Source organism: Gallinula chloropus, assembly GCF_964237585.1.
Source record: "Gallinula chloropus genome assembly, chromosome: 35".
NCBI classification, from domain to species: Eukaryota; Metazoa; Chordata; class Aves; order Gruiformes; family Rallidae; genus Gallinula; species Gallinula chloropus.
The window spans coordinates 297,399-315,773 of record NC_140120.1 but is presented as its reverse complement, the minus strand read 5'-3'; the positions used below and the strand labels follow the sequence as shown (position 1 = coordinate 315,773).

At 51.3% G+C, this 18,375-nt stretch overlaps 1 protein-coding gene across 1 annotated transcript; it reads right to left on the bottom strand.

The window, feature by feature from the left end:
- Window positions 1-5,377: 5,377 nt before the first annotated feature.
- On the bottom strand, window positions 5,378-6,301 carry LOC311203074 (olfactory receptor 14A16-like; the record flags this gene model as incomplete). The annotated part of the gene is made up of 1 exon (XM_084277709.1): window positions 5,378-6,301. The coding sequence occupies one exon, from the start codon at window positions 6,299-6,301 to the stop codon at window positions 5,378-5,380; it is 924 nt and encodes a 307-aa protein (XP_084133835.1).
- Window positions 6,302-18,375: the final 12,074 nt, after the last annotated feature.

The window sequence follows — 18,375 nt, the reverse complement described above, 5'->3', positions numbered from 1 at the left end:
CCACACACCACCTCTTTCTTTTGTGTGTGGTCTGTCCAGATCCTCATCTTTCATGTTCTTGCTCTTGAGGAAACCGGGATGTCTCGGCCTCTGTCCTGGCTGCTGCTCTCTGCAGCGCTGGGACTTGCCTTTGCCAGGCTGCAAGGGAAGTGTTTACACAACTGGAGAGTGCATCAGCCTGCTCCTGTCTTCATGACGGTGAGCAGTGGCTCTCAAGTGATCTAAAAAATAAAAGCAAATCCAGTTTCCATGTGTGTCCTTTGTGTTCTGTGTTCTTGGAAGTGGTTTTGCAGCTGAAAACCCCCTGTCACTCCGGGCTGATAAGATTGTTAGTCATGGTGAGTGCATGGGATGGGATGGGATGGGATGGGATGGGATGGGATGGGATGGGATGGGATGGGATGGGATGGGATGGGGTGGGATGGGATGGGATGGGATGGGATGGGATGGGATGGGATGGGATGGGATGGGGTGGGATGGAAGAGGAGAATATGCTTCTGACGAGCTCTGACCTGGGACTGAGAACTCCATGCAGGAGAGCAGCTCTCTACAGTGCAGGTCCCAGGCCCAGCCAGGAGACAGCAGCAGAGATGGGCACAGCTGCACCAGGGCTCAGGCAGGGACAAAAGGCCCCAGACTGAGCTGAGCCATGTTCCTGGAGCCCTTGGCAGGAGACAGTGTGGGTGCAGGTCACAGGGGAGGCTGGTCCCAGCCAGTGAGACCCACAAGTCCCCCAGGATCCTGAAGTAGATTTTTAAAAGTTTCCAAGCCACAGAAAGAAAAATGTGGTCAGTCAGTGTCTGTAAATAATACTTCTGTGTACATCAGTGCCCCTATTTCATTCATTGACATGTAAAGTGCAGGCTCCTTGAAGGGTTATTCCATGCTCTTTGCACCAAGGAAAAGGAGTCATTCCCAAGGGAAGCAGTGGTGCCTGCAGGTCCCTGTGACACCATCACCATCTAACTGAAATTGGCAGCTTGGCTTCCTCTCTGCTTGCAGTGGAGCAGATGTTCACACAGACTCAAACCGAGCTGGTGAGGTCGAAGAACACAGGCAGCCACAGTGGTGAGCACATTGCCTGTCCCTCAGAAATCAGTACCAGTGGTCCTCCCAGAGAGGAAAAGAGTGGCTTAAACATGGAATTTCAGGCAAAAGGGAATGCACAATGCCTACCACTGTTGTATTGAACATCTCTGAAGTTTACATCCTCCTTAGAGAGATGGGGCTGAAGGGCAGTCAGGAAAATGCATCCTTCAGGTCCAAGTCAGTAAACCAAACCAAATTAGGTGCTAATTCAGTTAGCAGTGGATATGGATCTGCTACTACTGGATATAAATCTTCAGTTATTTTATTTATATCTCTGAGATCCTGTACACTTCACATTGACACTTGTTAAGGTACCGCTCCTGTCTCCCCAAAAGGGAGGTGATGTATCTATGGCACCTCGTGCGCTTGGCTCGAGTACACAAACAGCATTCATGGCAGATCAGGCAGGCACTAATTCCTGCTCCACACCCAGGCCACCTGATATTATTTGACCCTGTACTTCCTCCCATCTGCTACTGATTTTTCACACTCTTTAAATTTCCACAAATTCCTAGTTTAAGCTGACCCGGATTAAAAACGTTATCCCAGTCAGACCAGGTCTCCCTGCATTCACCACACCAAAAATTGTTCCCAAATTGTACAACCACCTCCTGCTTCCATGTGAAACATTCAAATACAAAGAGTGGTTTACATGAAAAATCTTCAGGCCCGTGTATAGAACACCAAAGAGCAACAGTTGGCTCCAAACTTGCCATGTGTTTAACTCAGTCACTCGCCACTCACACCAGAGTGAACTCATTTCACTCACACAAACAGTTCACCAAATCTAAATACTCAGCTCCTTATGACAGTATCCAAAGGCAATATCAATCAATCAAGGCCCAGAGCAGCGACTCCCTGTGGGGAGTCAAACCCTGGTCTCCCTCGTGACAGGCAGGAGTTCTCCACTGAGCCACAGGGCACGCTGGTACAGAAGGGCGCAGCAAGTCTCCAGGCTCACTTTGTGCTCACTGAAACGTTCCCCATTCAAAGGGTGCCCCTCGTAACCACACAATGGACGGTGTCATGGGGTGTTTTTAGAGCAGATGACAAAACTGGACACAACACACTCCAGCCGCTATAGCAAGGAGGACCCAGACCGACCTCAGATTCCCATTTGCAACGTTGCTACCAGCTCTGGTGGGGACTCAAACCCCACCTTCCTGGGGCAAGCACCAATGCTGTTTACCTCACGTAGGATGTCTCCTCACACCTTACAGGTATCCCCTTCCCAAGTGTAACATGCCTGGTCCACTGATGATGGTCCTTGTGTATCCCTGCAGTGACCTGGGTAAGCAGGGCAGTCCTACTGAGACATTTCAGGGACTGAGAGACATTGTGATTTATGACTGCCCACCATAGCAGTGACCCACCCTGGGGCAGCTGGTGAAGAGCTGAATCCCTGTGGGAAAGGAGTCATGTTGGAGAAACCAACTTGCAAGGAACTGGCTGAAGCCCCCATTTTCCCAGTCCCTGCCCCTCCCTGCCACAATAGGGGGGAAGATGGTAGTGAAATCATGATTAGAGTGAAGTCTTCTAAGAAGGGAGGGGTGAGGGAAGTGCTTTAAGAGCTGGTTGCTCTTCTCATTATCCAGCTCTGGTGTCACTGTCTCTGTAGTGCAGTGTAATAAATTAGAGAGTTTTCTTTCTTTCACTCTGTGTTGAGTCTGTTTTGCCCATGACACTGATTATGGAACGATCTCTCCCTGTTCTCATCTCGACACCTGAGCCTCTCAATATCTAATTTCTCCCCTGTCCAACTGAAAAGGGGAGGGATGGAGCAGCTTTGGTGGATGTCTGGCCTCCAGACAGGCAAAAAGCATTGCACCAACATCCTCAGTATGCCCCAAGGTGACAGGTGGAGGGCCCACACATATACCCCTTCCCTCCAATTGTGCTGAGTCCCTTCACCCTTTGTCACAGGCATCAGATATGTCACCGCAGCATCAGACACATTGCCATGGCATCAGACATGTCACCATGGTGTCAGACACGTCACCATGGCATCAGACATGTCACTGTGGCATCAGACCTGCTGCGGTGCCAGGCACAGCCGGGCCTCGGCGTGTCGCAAAGGAGCTGCGCGCCATTGGCTCTCCTGGCCCTGGGTGACGAATCACCAGCACTGCCCTTTGTGACACCCTCAGTGATGCGGCTGCGGCTCCTGCCCCGCAGTGCCTGGTAGGGCAGCGACACAACAGGAGCGTGGAGCTGGCGAGGAGCCCCCGAGCTCAGCCCACATCTTTCCCTGCCTCCTCCCCTCCGTACTGCCAAGGTGTTGTGTTTGCTGAGGCATCCCCTTCCCAACTCCTACCCCTTTTCTCTGTCCGATAGGATGGCAGAGAGACCACCCAGGCTCCCCAGAGAGGGCTGGGAAGAGAGCAGGGCTCCCCAGGAGAACAGATCTCCAGCGGAGATCTCCAAGCTGTATGTGTCCCAGCTGCTGCAGGCCAGTAAGTGACAGAGGGCAGGGCTCTGCCATCTCTTCTATTTGCCTCCAGCCCCTCTCTACCAGCCCCCCCTGCTCCCCTCCTTTCCCAGGTCATTTAAACAGGTGGCAGATGCTCTACAGCTCTGCTGCTGTGGTGCAGATGGCCAAGGGTGCTGGCCAGGGTAAAGGCCCTGATAGAAATGAGGTCTTTGTCCCCTTGGCTATGGCTCATATCCCTGCCACAGAGGCCTTAGAGGAGACACACTGTTCTCACGGCCATGGAGCATCATTACCTCTATGCAATCACCCAAGGGGAGGACATCACGTGTCATAACCCTGTCCTTCCCTTGGCATCACACAAAGGAAGAGCCCTGAGACACAGGTGAGGGTCAGGATCTCCCTGCCCAGGGGCTGGGGGTCAGCACTTGGCATTTCTGCTTCATCAGACCAAGCCAGGGTGTCCTCAGCATCAGAGCTGCCTGTGCTTTGCCTGTGTTTGTCCTCATGGCCTCCAGTTGTCTGCTCTAACGAGCCCATGGGGAGGCTTTGTCAATAATGGCTCCCAGTGGGGCCTGTTAATGCTTCAAGGTACTTTGGGCATTACTCCTGACTTGGACTTCTTGAGAGGATTCTTCACTCTCCTCTTGGTAGCTGAGGTCTGTGGACTCAGAAGAAAAGACACCATGGGGCTCATTAACACCCTTACAAGCATGTATCTCCAACTCATTTTCATTAAAAAAAGCAGCCTTTTACAGCTACTTGGATGTTAGCTAGGTCCTTAGTGATGAAGATTTCAAAGGAATTTCCCTGAAGGGTCTTTTTTTCAGTCATGGGTATTTTCTGTCATGGCTCAGTTGATAGAAGCTGTGACAGCAGCATCCTGTGATGGATATGGGTCTCCTGAGGAGATCTGGACAGGCAGGAAAAGCAGTCTCTGGAGATCCAACCCTGTCTGCTGAACCTTGCTCATCCCCAAGCCCAGCAGTGCCCTTGCTGGCCTACTGGGACTCCCAACTCTTTTCCTGGCATCATGTGTGCTCACAGGCACAGACAGATTTCTCTGACAACAATCAGCAGTTCAACATGACACAGTTTAATACCCATGAAATCTCTCTCCTCAGCTGCTGCTACGGCCAAGCAGCGTGTGCAGGGGGTCAGCATTCAGAGCAGATTCTCTCCCAGAACATTGCTTTTAATCAGATACATAGAAAGGTTATCAATACACTGCACTTCTGACAGAAGAGTTCATTACACTTCCGAGGGATGGGACATTTTCTAACCCTCTCAAGCTGAAAGCAGAAACCAGAGAGCTGAAAGGCATGTGAATGACCAAGGGCAAGCAGATATGGAAACCATTCAGCAAAGTGAAGTGCAAACGTCCATCTAGTTTGCTGAAAGAATGTCCTTAGGCATGGCCACTGCATCAGGAGAGGTGGAAACACCTGAATGACAAGGGAGATGAAAGAGACAGACTAATGCTAATGCAGGTACAGGGGAAGGTGAGTATTTCTTCTCCTGCCATTGGTAAAATTCAATTATAAAAAATTACAGTCCAAATATAAAAAAGATGTGGGTTTTTATCATTTCAAAGAGACAAAAAAAAATTAAAAATTGTGGCTGATTGCAAGCAGATGTGATGCAAAAAGAGCAGAGCTGGTCATTATGCAGTGTCTGGATTACACAAGACCAGGAGATACTGCATTAGGACAGAGATGAATGTGCACCTTGTTATAGCTTAGAGACACTAGAAATAAGAAAACACAAACCAATTACTAAAACCCCTATAAATACATATTAGTACTAATGTGACATGCATGGCCAGTGATACACAGAAAGAGATAGACAGTTTATTGCTGCTTAAAAACATACTGTGCTTAGTTTCCACATGGCATCCTTGAGCTCCTGGTTCCTCATGCTGTAGATGAGGGGGTTCACTGCTGGTGGAAACACACAGTAAAGAAATGTCACTATGAGGTCCAAAAAAGAGAAGGAGAGGGAGGGAGGCTTCAGGTAGGCAAATATGATTGTGCTGACAAACAGAGACACCACAGCCAGGTGAGGGAGGCAGGTGGAAAAGGCTTTGTGCCGTCCCTGCTCAGAGGGGATCCTCAGCACAGCCCTGAAGATCTGCACATAGGACACCACAATGAACACAAAACACCCAAAACCTAAACAGGCAGAAACCACAATGAGTCCAGTTTCTCTGACGTATGTGTCTGAGCAGGAGAGCTTGAGTATCTGAGGGATTTCACAGAAGAACTGGTCAACAGCATTGCCATGGCACAGGGGCAGTGAAAATGTACTGGCTGTGTGCAGCACAGAATAGAGAAACCCACTGGCCCAGGCAGCTGCTGCCATGTGGACACAAGCTCTGCTGCCCAGGAGGGTCCCGTAGTGCAGGGGGTGGCAGATGGCAACGTAGCGGTCATAGGCCATGACAGTGAGAAGAAAGTACTCTGTGGAGAGCAAAAATACAAAGAAAAGGAGTTGAGCCACACATCCTGTGTAGGAAATGGCCCTGGTGTCCCACAAGGAATTGGCCATGGATTTGGGAACAGTGGTGGAGATGCAGCCAAGGTCAGTAACAGCGAGGTTGAGGAGGAAGAAGTACATGGGGGTGTGGAGGTGGTGGTCACAGGCTATGGTGATGATGATGAGGTCATTGCCCAGGAGAGCAGCCAGGTAGATGCCCAGGAAGAGGCAGAAGTGCAGCAGCTGCATCTCCCGTGTGTCTGCAAAGGGCAGGAGGAGGAACTGGCTGATGGAGCTGCTGTTGGACATCTGCTGCCATCAAGTGTGGAGACCTGTCCAAGGAGGAAAAGGCACAGTGAGAATTTAGGGAACTTTTCTTTGAGGAAAAATTCTTCCAATTCTTAGGGAATACCCTCAGATTGACTCTCTGTATTCAGGAAGATTTTTGGCAGGTCGCTTTTGGGAGGTCTGTTTTGTTCTGGCTTGACCAGACCACTGCTGAAAGGAGGGTCAGCTGTGGGCTCTCAAGAACTCAGTCCTGCCTGGCAGCAGTCAATAAATAGAAGGATGGTGTGATCACAGACTAAATCCCCTGTGGCTAGCAAGGAGCTTTTCAGCACTGTCATTCAAATTTCACCTGAAGGCAGAGCAGAGCTTTGGAGCTTTGGTTTTCTCCTCACTGTTCCTGAGGAGTGTTTCTCCTGTCAGAACTCTCTGACATTGCTGCTGCAGTGCCAGTGAAACCTTCCCCTGAGTGCAGAGTGGGGAGAGCTATTCTGTCTATCATCCCTGGTTTCAGCTGCCCTGTGCTGGACTCTCTGGTGTTCCCTTTAGAAGAAACTGGACCCCACAGAGAGATGAGGAATACAGTTCTCAGTCCTACAGATGGGGATCCTGAAGTGAGCGTCATCTCAGTGCCAGGCCCACCAAAGGACATTCCCAGAGCCCCAGGTAACGGGGGGACGAAGGCAGCAAGGACAGGAGGGGAAACAGAGAAATGCTCTAGCCAGGCCTGGAAAGAGAGGGATGGACAGACAGGCACTCAGGGATTTGTCCTCAACATGGGTTGGGCTGCCAATGAGATGACTCAGTCTGAAACCCCGGACTTCCAGGCACAGAGTCTGTGCTGGGTGGCAGAAACCAGGGGGTCTGTGTGGGAAGGTGTCTGCACTGCAGAGGATGTCTGGGAGGTACCAAATCCCCACTACCACAGCATTTCTGGGAGCAGCTCCTTCTCCCTCCCTCACAATGTCTCTGCTGCCTGGAGCTGTCCCTGCAGCTGCTTCTCTTTGCCCATGTCACCTCCTGCTCTGTGTTCACAGACCTCAACCTACCTGCCCTGCACTCAGCTGTGCTCTGCAGACACCTCCTGGCATCAGGGCACTGCCCCAGGGAACCTCTGTGTGTGCAGGGCTCAGGAGATGCTCTGACAAGTCCAAATGACCAATTGGTTTGCACTGCCTTCTGCAAAGTTGTCAATAAAAGCTCAGCTCTCACTTCCCACCCAGTCCTAAGGAGCAGAAAATTCAAAGCAAAGTCCCTTCACCTGGAGTGGAAAATGCATCCTTGGTGTTCTTGAAAAGTTGCTGGAAGTTAATGTGGATCTGCTGGAGCTGGGAGCAATTTGGGGGTGTGCAGCACCCTTTGCTACAGCAGAAGGACCCTACACTGTCATTCCATGGGTCACACTTTACACCCATAGCATCTTTCTTCAGCAATGCTGATGGAAGCCCACCAGGCAGGCTGAGTTCTGACCCTGGCAGCAGCAGTCTCTGCCCCAGCACACAGACCCCCAGGGCACATAGGGACCCTGATCACAAGGACAGCCCTGGGCACCTCTGGGTGCACACGCTGCTTCACACCTCTGCAGCCATGCCCAGGAGAAGACAGCTGTCCTGCCCTGTCCCTCTGATGGGGCACAAGGGCATCCCTTCCAGGCAGCACTTTCTGGTCCTAGAGAGAACCTGTCCTCCTGACAGACCCCACACACTGCCCCATGTCCCAGCTTTTGGAGATCCCTCCAGGAACAGAACCTGCATTGCCCTGCACCCACAGACATACCAGGCAGAGGCTGTGGAGATTTCTCCTCCAGTGAGCTCTCAGCATTCATCAACTCTCTCAGCCTCACAGGTCTCCCCTGAGTGCCTCCAGGCAGTGTCCCCAGCCCTGTGTGCTTGGCAGAGGAGCTGCTCCTGGCCAGAGCTGTCTCTTGTCAGAGCTGCTGGGTTGCAGTGAGCTCCCTCCATCCCAGAAGCCCAGCCCAGCTCACAGCAGAGGAGCAGGCGAATACGTCTCATTCTCAATTCCCGAGTCTCCTGTGAGCTGTCCCTGGAGCTCCAAGTAACTTACTTGGAAAGACAGTAAGTCTTTACTGCCTTTCCCTTCCTTGTCTGGGGAGAAACCCTTGTGTCCAGCAGAGTCCTTTCTCCTGATCAAACCAGAGCTGGGCAGGACAATCACCTTTCCTTGTTCTCGTGTAAGACAGGACTCCCAGGTAGTGACAGGAGGGGGACCCTTTCCCCCTCTTGCAGTCACTCCAGACCCCTCATTCTTGCTTTGCAGCCCTGGGGCTGGAAGGATTAGCAACTCTGACCTATGGCTGCCACAAACTCATTGGAGCTGGGATTCCTCTTGCAGTGGCACAAATAGGCTCCTTCTGTCTGGGAGCTGCTGGTCCCAGCTCCCATGGGAATTACTGGGGGTGGAGGCAAGTTGTCATTAACTCTTCTCCATGAGACTGAGCCTCATCAGATGGAAACTGTGTGTCACCTCCTTTTGCTGTACCCAAAACTGAAGACCAGGAATGACTCTTTGGGAGCCCATGCCAGAGGCTTCTGCTCCTCATGCACAACTGGGAGTTTGTAAGACAAATCAAGGCTGTAGTTTTCTCTCCTAACTCCTGTCTTTTACTTCTGCAACACTTTTCCATACCCAGCATCAGGAAATGTCCAGCAGTAGCTCCATCAGCCATCTCCCATTCTCTCCTTCCTACGACTGAGCAGCATGGGGGGGGATGGGGAATGTGTTTTGGGGTCAGTTCATCAGACATTGTCTCGGCCACTTTTTCTTCCTCAGGGGGAGGACTCCTCACTCTCCCCTTGCTCCAGCATTAGGTCCCACCCATGGGAGACAGTCCTTGCTTTATCGGGGGGTGGTGCTGGCATTGGGCTTTTTAGGGTTAAGTACAAAGGCATTTTCTCCTCATCCCTTTTCCTGTGTGTGGCTGCTATTCCAAACATACCCACTTTATTTTTACCCATGCCAGTCCCTTCCCTGTCTGCAGATAACCAGGCTCAGGACCAACAGCTCATTCCCAGGAGCAAAACGAGTCAGCAGAAGAACAAGATAAAGCAAAATGGCCAGTATGAGACTAGACTTACCTAATTTCAGCACTTGCATTAAAGAGACCTTTCTCCTGCCAAGCACTTACTTGCATACCCCCTCAGCACCATACTACCTTCCTGGTACAGTGAGGGTTAAGAAAGGGCTGGAGAGGGAGGTGGAGGCACCCGTGGTGTCTAGGGGGAGCATGTAGGGATGGGCTGGGGAGGAATGTGTGGGGCTTTGGATGGAAAAGGTGGGGATTTGGGAGAGTAATTGGGGCATGTGTGGGGGTGTTATAAAGGGTTCTGGGGGGTTATTATTCTGCTAGAGGAGGCTAAGGGGGAGGGTGTAGGTAGTGAATGCCTGGCGGTCGGAAGATGTCGGGCTGTATGGAAAGGTGGGACCCCCTCCAGGCAGCCAATAGCATTTAGCCTATGATGTAAGTGGGCGGAAGTGATGTCATAAATCTAAGCTATATAATGCTGTTCCAGTCACCATTAAACGCCATTTGCCATCCACCACATTGGTGTCTGTGTGCTGATGGCCTGAGCGGCCTGGGGGTGGTCGCTGTGCTGTTCCTGAACCAGGTCGCGATGCCTCAAAAGGCAACACTGTACTGAGCATTGGTGAGGCTGCACCTTGAGTGCTGGGTCCAGTTCTGGGCTCAACACCATCAAAAGGACATTGAGGTCCTGGAGCGTGTCCAGAGAAGGGCAACCAGGATGGGGAAGGGGCTGGAAGGCAGATCTTATGAGGAGCAGCTGAGGGAGCTGGGGGTGTTTAGCCTGGAGAAGAGGAGGCTGAGGGGAGACCTTATCACTGCCTAAAACTACCTGAGAGGAGGGTGTACAGAGGTGGGAGATGGTCTCTTCAGTGAGGTCACAGGTGATAGGATAAGGGGAAACAGCCTCATGTTGTGCCAGGGCAGGGTCAGATGAGATGTTAGGAAGATGTTTCTTACTGAAAGAGTTGTCAGGGCCTAGAACAGGCTGCACGGGGAGGGGGTAGACTCACCATCCCTGGATGTGTTTAAAAAAAGGGCAGATGATGTACTTAGGAGTATGGTTTAGCTTAGGATGGGAACAGTTGGACTTGATCTTAAAGGTCTTTTCCAACCTTGTGATTCTCTGATTCTTTTTAATGTTTTCAGAAATGACCAGATAACTGGGCTGGTCTTGAGTAAATTTGCATGTGACACCAAATTGGGAGGAGCTGTTGACTCTGTTGAGTGTGGAGAAGCCTTGCAGAGACCTGGACAGGTCAGAGAGCTGGGCAGTCACCAACACCATGGAGTTTAACAAGGGGAAGCACCAGATCCTGCACCTGGGAAGGGGCAGCCCTGGCTGCACATACAGACTGGGGGGGTCAGACACTGGAGGGATTTGGGGGTCTTGGTAGACAGCAAGTTAAACACGAGCCAGCAGTGTGCCCAGGCAGCCAGGAGGGCCAAGGGTATCCTGGGGTGCATCAAGCATGGCATTGCCAGCCGGTCCAGGGAGGGGATTGTCCCGCTCTACACTGTGCTGGTGCAGCCTCACCTCAAGTGCTGGGTGCAGTTTTGGGCTCCACAGTACAAGTGGGACATAAAAATATTGGGAAGTGTCCACAGGAGACAATGAGGATGGTGAAGAGTCTGGAGGGGAAGTCTCATGGGGAGAGGCTGAAGTCCCTTGGTTTGTTCAGCCTGGAAAAAGGAGGCTGAGGGGAGACCTCATTGCAGTCTGTGGCATCCTGAGGAGGGGGAGAGAAGGGGCAGGTACTGATCTCTCTTTGGTGGCCAGTGATAGAACCTGAGGAAACAGCATGAGGCTGTGGCAGGGGAGGTTTAGGCTAGATATGAGGGAGAGGTTCTGTACTGAGAGGGTGGTCTGGCACTGGAACAGGCTGCCCAGGGAAGGGGTCACAGCACTGAGCTTGACCAAGTTCAAGAAGCATCAGGATGATGCACTCACTCCCGTGCTCTGACTTGGCTGGCCCTGTGTGGAGCCAGGAGTTGGACTGGATGATCCTTATGGGTCCCTTCCAACTCAGGAGAGTCTATGATTCTGTGACCATGACTGAAATCACCACTTAGCAGTGGATCTGCACAGCAGTGCTTCTGGTGGCTCTCCAGATTTCCCTTCCCCTTGGACCATTCAGACACCTCTCAACCATCCAGCTGCTGCTCTGAGTTTCAGGGAGTTAAACCCTTGCCTTTCTGGCAGTTGTCTGACTCATTCTGTCTTTGGCCAGCTCTTGAGTTGTGGTGATTTCACAGTCTCCTTCCTCACTAGAACATCTCTCACATGGTTAAGCTTTGTGGCAGGTGAACCTCACTGGTGGCAGATTGCACTTTGCACAGAGTGAGGAGTGTTGAATTTAATGGTGAATCTTGTCAGGTTTCTTGTGTTGTTGGGAAAATAACTCCCTGTGTGCTGCCTGTGTGCAGCCAGTTCTCTAAGGAAAGCAGGGGAGCTGGTACAGAGGGGCTGTAATGCCCCACTGTGGAGTGCAGAGAGAGACCTGATGTAAGGACAAGGGATGCAAGTCCCAGTTGGCTGGTGAGAGTCATGGTGGGCTTGTGGAGATGTGCAGCAAGGTTGTCCCCACTGCCTCAAGGGACCCTTTTTCGGACCAGTCCAGACCTCCTTAGGAGGCACCCTGGATCAGTCTCAGTCAGAGGTTGTCACCTCTCCTCTACAGTGAAAATAATAACCTACACCCTTAAAAAGAAATCAATTTTACTCTGAGCTCCCTTTGAAACAGCTTCAATGGTCTGTACATCTCTTGAAGACTTGAAGATAATTACATGAAGAGACATAGCTCGTTAGGGCTTGCTTTTGACTTTTAATGAGCCCTGGGGTGCATTTGGTGCTGAGTCCTTGAAGCTCAGGTACTGAGAGGAGATTACACAAAAAACTCCATGTCAAAAGCAGAAGCCAAAGTACCTGAAGTATTAATGAGTCCCACTGAGAGCCATTGCTGGCTGAGCCTCCCCAGGGACTCGTTAGCACAGGTAATTGGAGGCCATGTTGGCTGGTAGGCAAAGGCAATGTACAAGCAGCTGAGATGCTGAGCAAGCCCTGGGTTGGTTGGATGAAGCAGAAAGGCCAAGCCCTGACCCCCAGCTCCAGGGAAGACAGGTGCTGTCCTTCAGGCATTGCTCAGGCTCTTCCTGGGGCAGTGTGGGGTATGTAATGCTGAGAGAAGAACAACAGGATGAGTGTTTCTCCTCCTTGTTGGTCCAAAGCCCAGCTAGAAATTCATCTGTCCTCCATTTAAATAAAAGAAAGAGCAGGGAGACCCTCCATCCCCTCTCAGATTCAGGAGGAAACATTGTTGAGAGATGAGGCCAAGGCTGAGGTGCTTAATGAAATCTTTGCCACTGTCTTTAGGAATAGGAGCAGTTGTACAGAGAGAATCCAATTCCCTGAGCTGGGAGACAGGGACAGGGAGCAGAATGAGCCCACCTCAATCCAGGAGGAGATGGTCCTGCTGCACCACAGAGATGTGCAGAGATCTGTGGGGCTGAATGGGATGCAGCCAAGGGTGCTGAAAGAGCTGGCAAGGGGGGTTCACCAAGCCACTTTCCATCAGTCCTGGCTGCTGGGAAATCAGTCAACGTAACCCCCTATATAAGAAGGACAGAAAAATGATCAGGGACATTAGAGGCCTGATGGTTTGACTTCAGTTCCAGAGAAGCTGATGGAGCAGATCACCCTGAGTAGCATTATCAAGTTCATGAAGGACCCCCAAGTGATCAGGCCCAGTCAGCTTGGGGTCATAAGGGCAGGTCCTGTTTGACCCACTGAATCTCCCTCTATGACAGGGTGACCTGTTTATTGGACAAGGGAACAGCTCTGGATGTTGTCTACCTTGACTTTAGCAAGGCCTTGGATGCAGTTTCCCACCACCTTCTCCTGGAGAAGCTCACTGCTTGTGGCTTGGAAACTGTGGTGGTTCAGCCCCAAGCAATGGCTGAGCACCACATGCTGCTCACTCACTCCCAGAGGAGAAACAGACAGAGCTTCTGTGGGTTGGGATAAGGATGGTTTTCTGACAAAAGCACCATAAAAGGGGAACAATATCAGCCCAATTGCACTCACACCCAGTGATAGCACAGAGAGTACCTCACAAACACAACAATAACAGAGTGCTGCTCCATGCCATGACCCGCCCTCCCCAACCAGCTCAATTTCCTTGGATGGGGAAGTGATGTCAGCTGGTGTGGAAAAAGACCCCAGGCAAACTCAAGTCACCTGTGCTGTCTGCATGGGGATTTGAGCTCTGGCCTGGTCAGAACCAGGACATTATCCACCCCTGTTTCCACACCATTGACATCATGCCTGGATCTCACTATTTCAGAGTCCTGGGGAGGTTCATCACATCATTTATCATTTATTTAGACCATCTGCCATGGACTGATTTTGTTATACACCAACAATTTAGTGGCTGTCCTCACCTAGAACTAAAACCCCCCAGTGTACACACTGGACTTCCCCATCCTTTCTCATCACCCACCAAGTGCACCCAGGTCCCTGAGTTAAAGCAATCCCACAAATGGGTTTGTCTTTTCAGGAATAACGTGGTCAGGTTTTGCCAACTGGATTTAATGCACACTACAGGGACTTTATCCCCCTCTAGAGTTTCTGGGGGTTAAGATTGGGCATGGCTTCACCTCTGGCCCTTCAGGTGACAACAGTGGTTGGTGTCTGAGCAACTCTCTCCTGGCCTCCACACTCAATAATTCCCATGGGCACTGGGACCAGCAGCTCCCAGGCAGCCATGCTCCTTAACCTTTGCAGGAGGTCAGAAAACCCTGCCTGACCCTGCCTGGGGGTCCTGTCTCATGGGGAGACAAGGAAAGGTGATTCTCCTGCCCAGCTCTGGTTTGAAGAAAGGACTTGAGAAAGGACTCTTCTGGACACAAGGATTTCTCCCCAGCCAAGGGAGGGAAAGTCAGTGAGAACTTCAGTTTCTTTCCAAGCAGGTTCCCTGGAGCTCCAGGGAGGAGCCCAGAGGGGATGGAGAGTATGATGTCTTCACCTGCTCCTCTGCTGGGAGCTGGGCTGGGCTCCTGGGATGGACAGTGGGAGCTCAGAAATATTGCAGTGCTGCAGAGAGACAGCTCTGGCCAGGAGCAGCTCCTCTGCCAAGCACACAGGGCTGGGGACACTGCCTGGAGGCACCGAGGGGAGACCTGTGAGGCTGAGAGAGCTGATGGGTGCTGAGAGCTCACTGGAGGAGAAATCTCCACAGCACTCTGCCTGGTATGTCTGTGGGTGCAGGGCAATGCAGGTTCTGTTCCTGGAGGGATCTCCTAAAGCTGGGACATGGGGCAGTGTGTGGGCTCTGTCAGGAGGACAGGTTCTCTATAGGACCAGAAGGTGCTGCCTGGAAGGGATGCCCTTCTGCCCCATCAGAGGGACAGGACAGGACAGCTGTCTTCTCCTGGGCATGGCTGCAGAGGTGTAAAGCAGCGTGTGCACCCAGGGGTGCCCAGGGCTGTCCTTGTGAGCAGGGTCCCTGCACACTGGGGTCTGTGTGCTGGGGCAGGGACTCTGCCGCTGCCAGGGTCAGCACTCAGCCTGGCTTGTGGGCTTTACACAGGTATATAGAAGGACCTGTGGGATGAAGGAGTGACCAAGGGAAGAGCAGCACAAGTTCCTTCTTCAGTAAGACAGTGCTGCCTGGGTCAGCTTTGCTCCCAGCTCCAGCTGATCATTGAGAAATTCGAAAGGGTCTTTGAGGAACAACATCAAGGAAGCATTTTCCTTCCAGGCAGAGTCTTTGCTTTGACTTTTTCTCTCCTGTGGGCTGTGCTGACTATGGCACATTAGAACTTATTTCTCCCCTCAAGAATGTCCACATCAGAGGATTTCCTGAGCCCTGCACACACAGAGGTTCCCTGGGCAGAGCCCTGATGCCAGGAGGGGTCTGCAGAGCAGAGCTGAGCGCAGGGCAGGTTGGATGAGGTCTGTGAGCACAGAGCAGGAGGTGACATGGGGAAAGAGAAGCAGCTGCAGGGACAGCTCCAGGCAGCAGAGACATTGTCAGGGAGGTAGAAGGAGCTGCTATCAGACATGCCCTGGAAGTGGGGATTTGGTACCTCCTTGACATCCTCCTCAGTGCTGACCCTTTCCCTCAGTGATCCCCTGCTTTCTGCCACAAGGCACAGGCTCTGCACCCAGAGTTCCAGGGTTTCAGGCTGAGTCTTCTCTTTGGCAACCAAACCCACAGTGAAGAAAAATCCCCGAGTTCCTGTCTGTTTGTCCCTGTCCTTTCAGCCTTTGCTGGAGCATTTCTTGCTGTTTCCCCTTCTGTCCTTGCTGCATTTGTCCCACCATTACCTGGGGCTCTGGACACATCCATTGGTGGGTCTGGCACTCAGCTGACCCTCATCTCAGGACCCTCATCTTTAGGACTGAGGACTTCCCGGGTTCTCCTGCTGGGCCGCAGGCTGCCATCCAAAATGGCCCCTAGGACCCCTCTCCTAAGGACTCTTGTGAATAGAAAGACAAAGTGAATTGAAAGAGCTTTTCCTGAAAAAAGAGTTCCCTAACTTCTCACTGCCTTTTCCTCCTTGGACAGGTCTCCACACTTGATGGCAGCAGATGTCCAACAGCAGCTCCATCAGCCAGTTCCTCCTCCTGCCCTTTGCAGACACACGGGAGCTGCAGCTCCTGCACTTCTGCCTCTTCATGAGCATCTACCTGGCTGCTCTCCTGGGCAATGGCCTCATCATCATCACCATAGCCTGTGACCACCACCTCCACACCCCCATGTACTTCCTCCTCCTCAACCTCTCTCTTACTGACCTTGGCTGCATCTCCACCACTGTTCCCAAATCCATGGCCAATTCCTTGTGGGACACCAGGGCCATTTCCTACACAGGATGTCTGGCTCAAGAACTTTTCTTTTTATTTTTGATCACCACAGAGTTCTGTCTTCTCACTGTCATGGCCTATGACCGCTACGTTGCCATCTGCCACCCCCTGCACTATGAGACCTTCCTGGGCAGCAGAGCTTGTGTCCACATGGCAGCAGCTGCCTGGGGCAGTGGGTTTGTCTTTTCTGTGCTGCACACAGCCAATACATTTTCACTGCCCCTCTGCCATGGCAATGCCCTTGACCAGTTCTTCTGTGAAATCCCCCAGATCCTCAAGCTCTCCTGCTCAGATGCCTACCTCAGGGAGATTGGACTCATTGTGGTCAGTGCCTGTTTAGGTTTTGGGTGTTTTGTGTTCATTGTGGTGTCCTATGTGCAGATCTTCAGGGCTGTGCTGAGGATCCCCTCGCAGCAGGGACGGCACAAAGCCTTTGCCACCTGCCTCCCTCACCTGGCCGTGGTCTCCCTCTTTGTCAGCACTGCCATATTTTCCAACCTGAAGCCCCCCTCCATCTCTTTCAGGTCTTTGGACATGGTAGTGACATTTATTTATTCAGTGTTTCCACCAGCAGTGAACCCCCTCATCTACAGCATGAGGAACCAGGCACTTAAGGATGCCGTGTGGAAACTGATGACAGGATGATTCTAATCAGCAATAAACTGCTCATCTTCTTCTGCATATGTACTGACACTGTAACTCCCATTAAGACCAATGTGTATTTAGTATGTTTTTTTTGAGGGGGTTTATTTCCTTCTAGTTTGGCTAAGATATAATAGCATCGTCCATGTTCATCCCATTAGTAATGCAGTATCTCCACGTCTTTTGTGACCCACACTCTGTGAAATGATGTGCTGTCTTTGCATCATGTCTGCCTGGAAAAGGACACAGTTTTTCCTTCTTTTTTGTTGTCCCCTTGTAATTATAGGCAATTGCAAGCAGATTTTCATTAATGAATCATTTGACTCGTTCTCTGAAATCACAGTGCTTTCCCACCATGACAAAATGGGAATGTCTGTGAAGTGTTCTCATGGCAGCAGAGGAAATACTCCCCTTCCCCTGTATCTGCATTACTGCCAGTCTTTCTCTGTTACCTCCCTCGTCATTCAGGTGTTTCCAGCTCTCCTAATGATATGGCCACGCCCTAAGGACACCTTTTGCACAGACTGGCTGGACGTAAGCACTTCACTTGCTCACAGGTTTCCACTTCTGCTTGCTCTTTGGTCATTCAGATGCTGCTCAACTGTCTGGTTTCTTCTTTGAGCTTCAGAGAGTTTGAAAATGTCACGTTTTTTGAGAAGTGAAATGAACTGTTCTGTCAGAAGGTCAGTGTGTTGAGAAGTGACATTTCCATGTCTCTGAATAAAACTGTTCTGGGAGAGAATCTCCTCTGACTGCTATGGCATCCCCTGGAATGCCCAATCTCTTCTGCTTGCCCAAATTCTTCTCCTTGACAGGTTGTCTACCTGACATGTCTGAGCCTGCCTGGAAGTGCCGGGCTTTGTGCTGGAAACTTTTGTCATGGTAACGGCCCAGCCCAGAGCTGAGCACCCCACAGCCACTCTCTCTAAGAGGGTGTGTATGTGGGGTGGTGGAATGGAGGTGGGGGGAAAAGGGGGAAAAGGAAACAAAAAAAACCCAAACCTAGTGGGTTGGTGTAAGGACAGTTTACTGGGACAGCAGAGAGAGAGAAACAACAACAACAGGACTTTGGAGCAAAATATACAACACTGGTGATGCACAAAGCAGTCTCTCACCAAACTGCCCAGCTCAGGCTCTTACATCTCAGAAATGTCCCAAAACCATAAGATTCCTGGAGCTGAGTTCTCCTGCCTCCACCAGACCCCCTTTATGCTGATCATGGAGCAATTGGAATGGAATACACTGTCTGGCCACTTTGGGTCACCTCTTGTGGCTGTGTCCCCTCACAGCTCCCTGGTTGCCCCCCATGTTCTCGTTAGCAGGGGAGTACGAACAACTGAAAATTCCTTGACTGCTTGGACACAACTAAACCATCCCTGTGTTATCACCACTACTCTCATCCTAACTCCCAAACACGGCATTCCACCCACTGCTAGAAATAAAATTCACTCTATCCTGGCAGAAACCAGCCCACCTTTGTAGACAACAAGTGCAACACAACAGTGGGCTCACTCCTGCAGTCATACAGTGTGGATAATCCTTTTGGTCAGT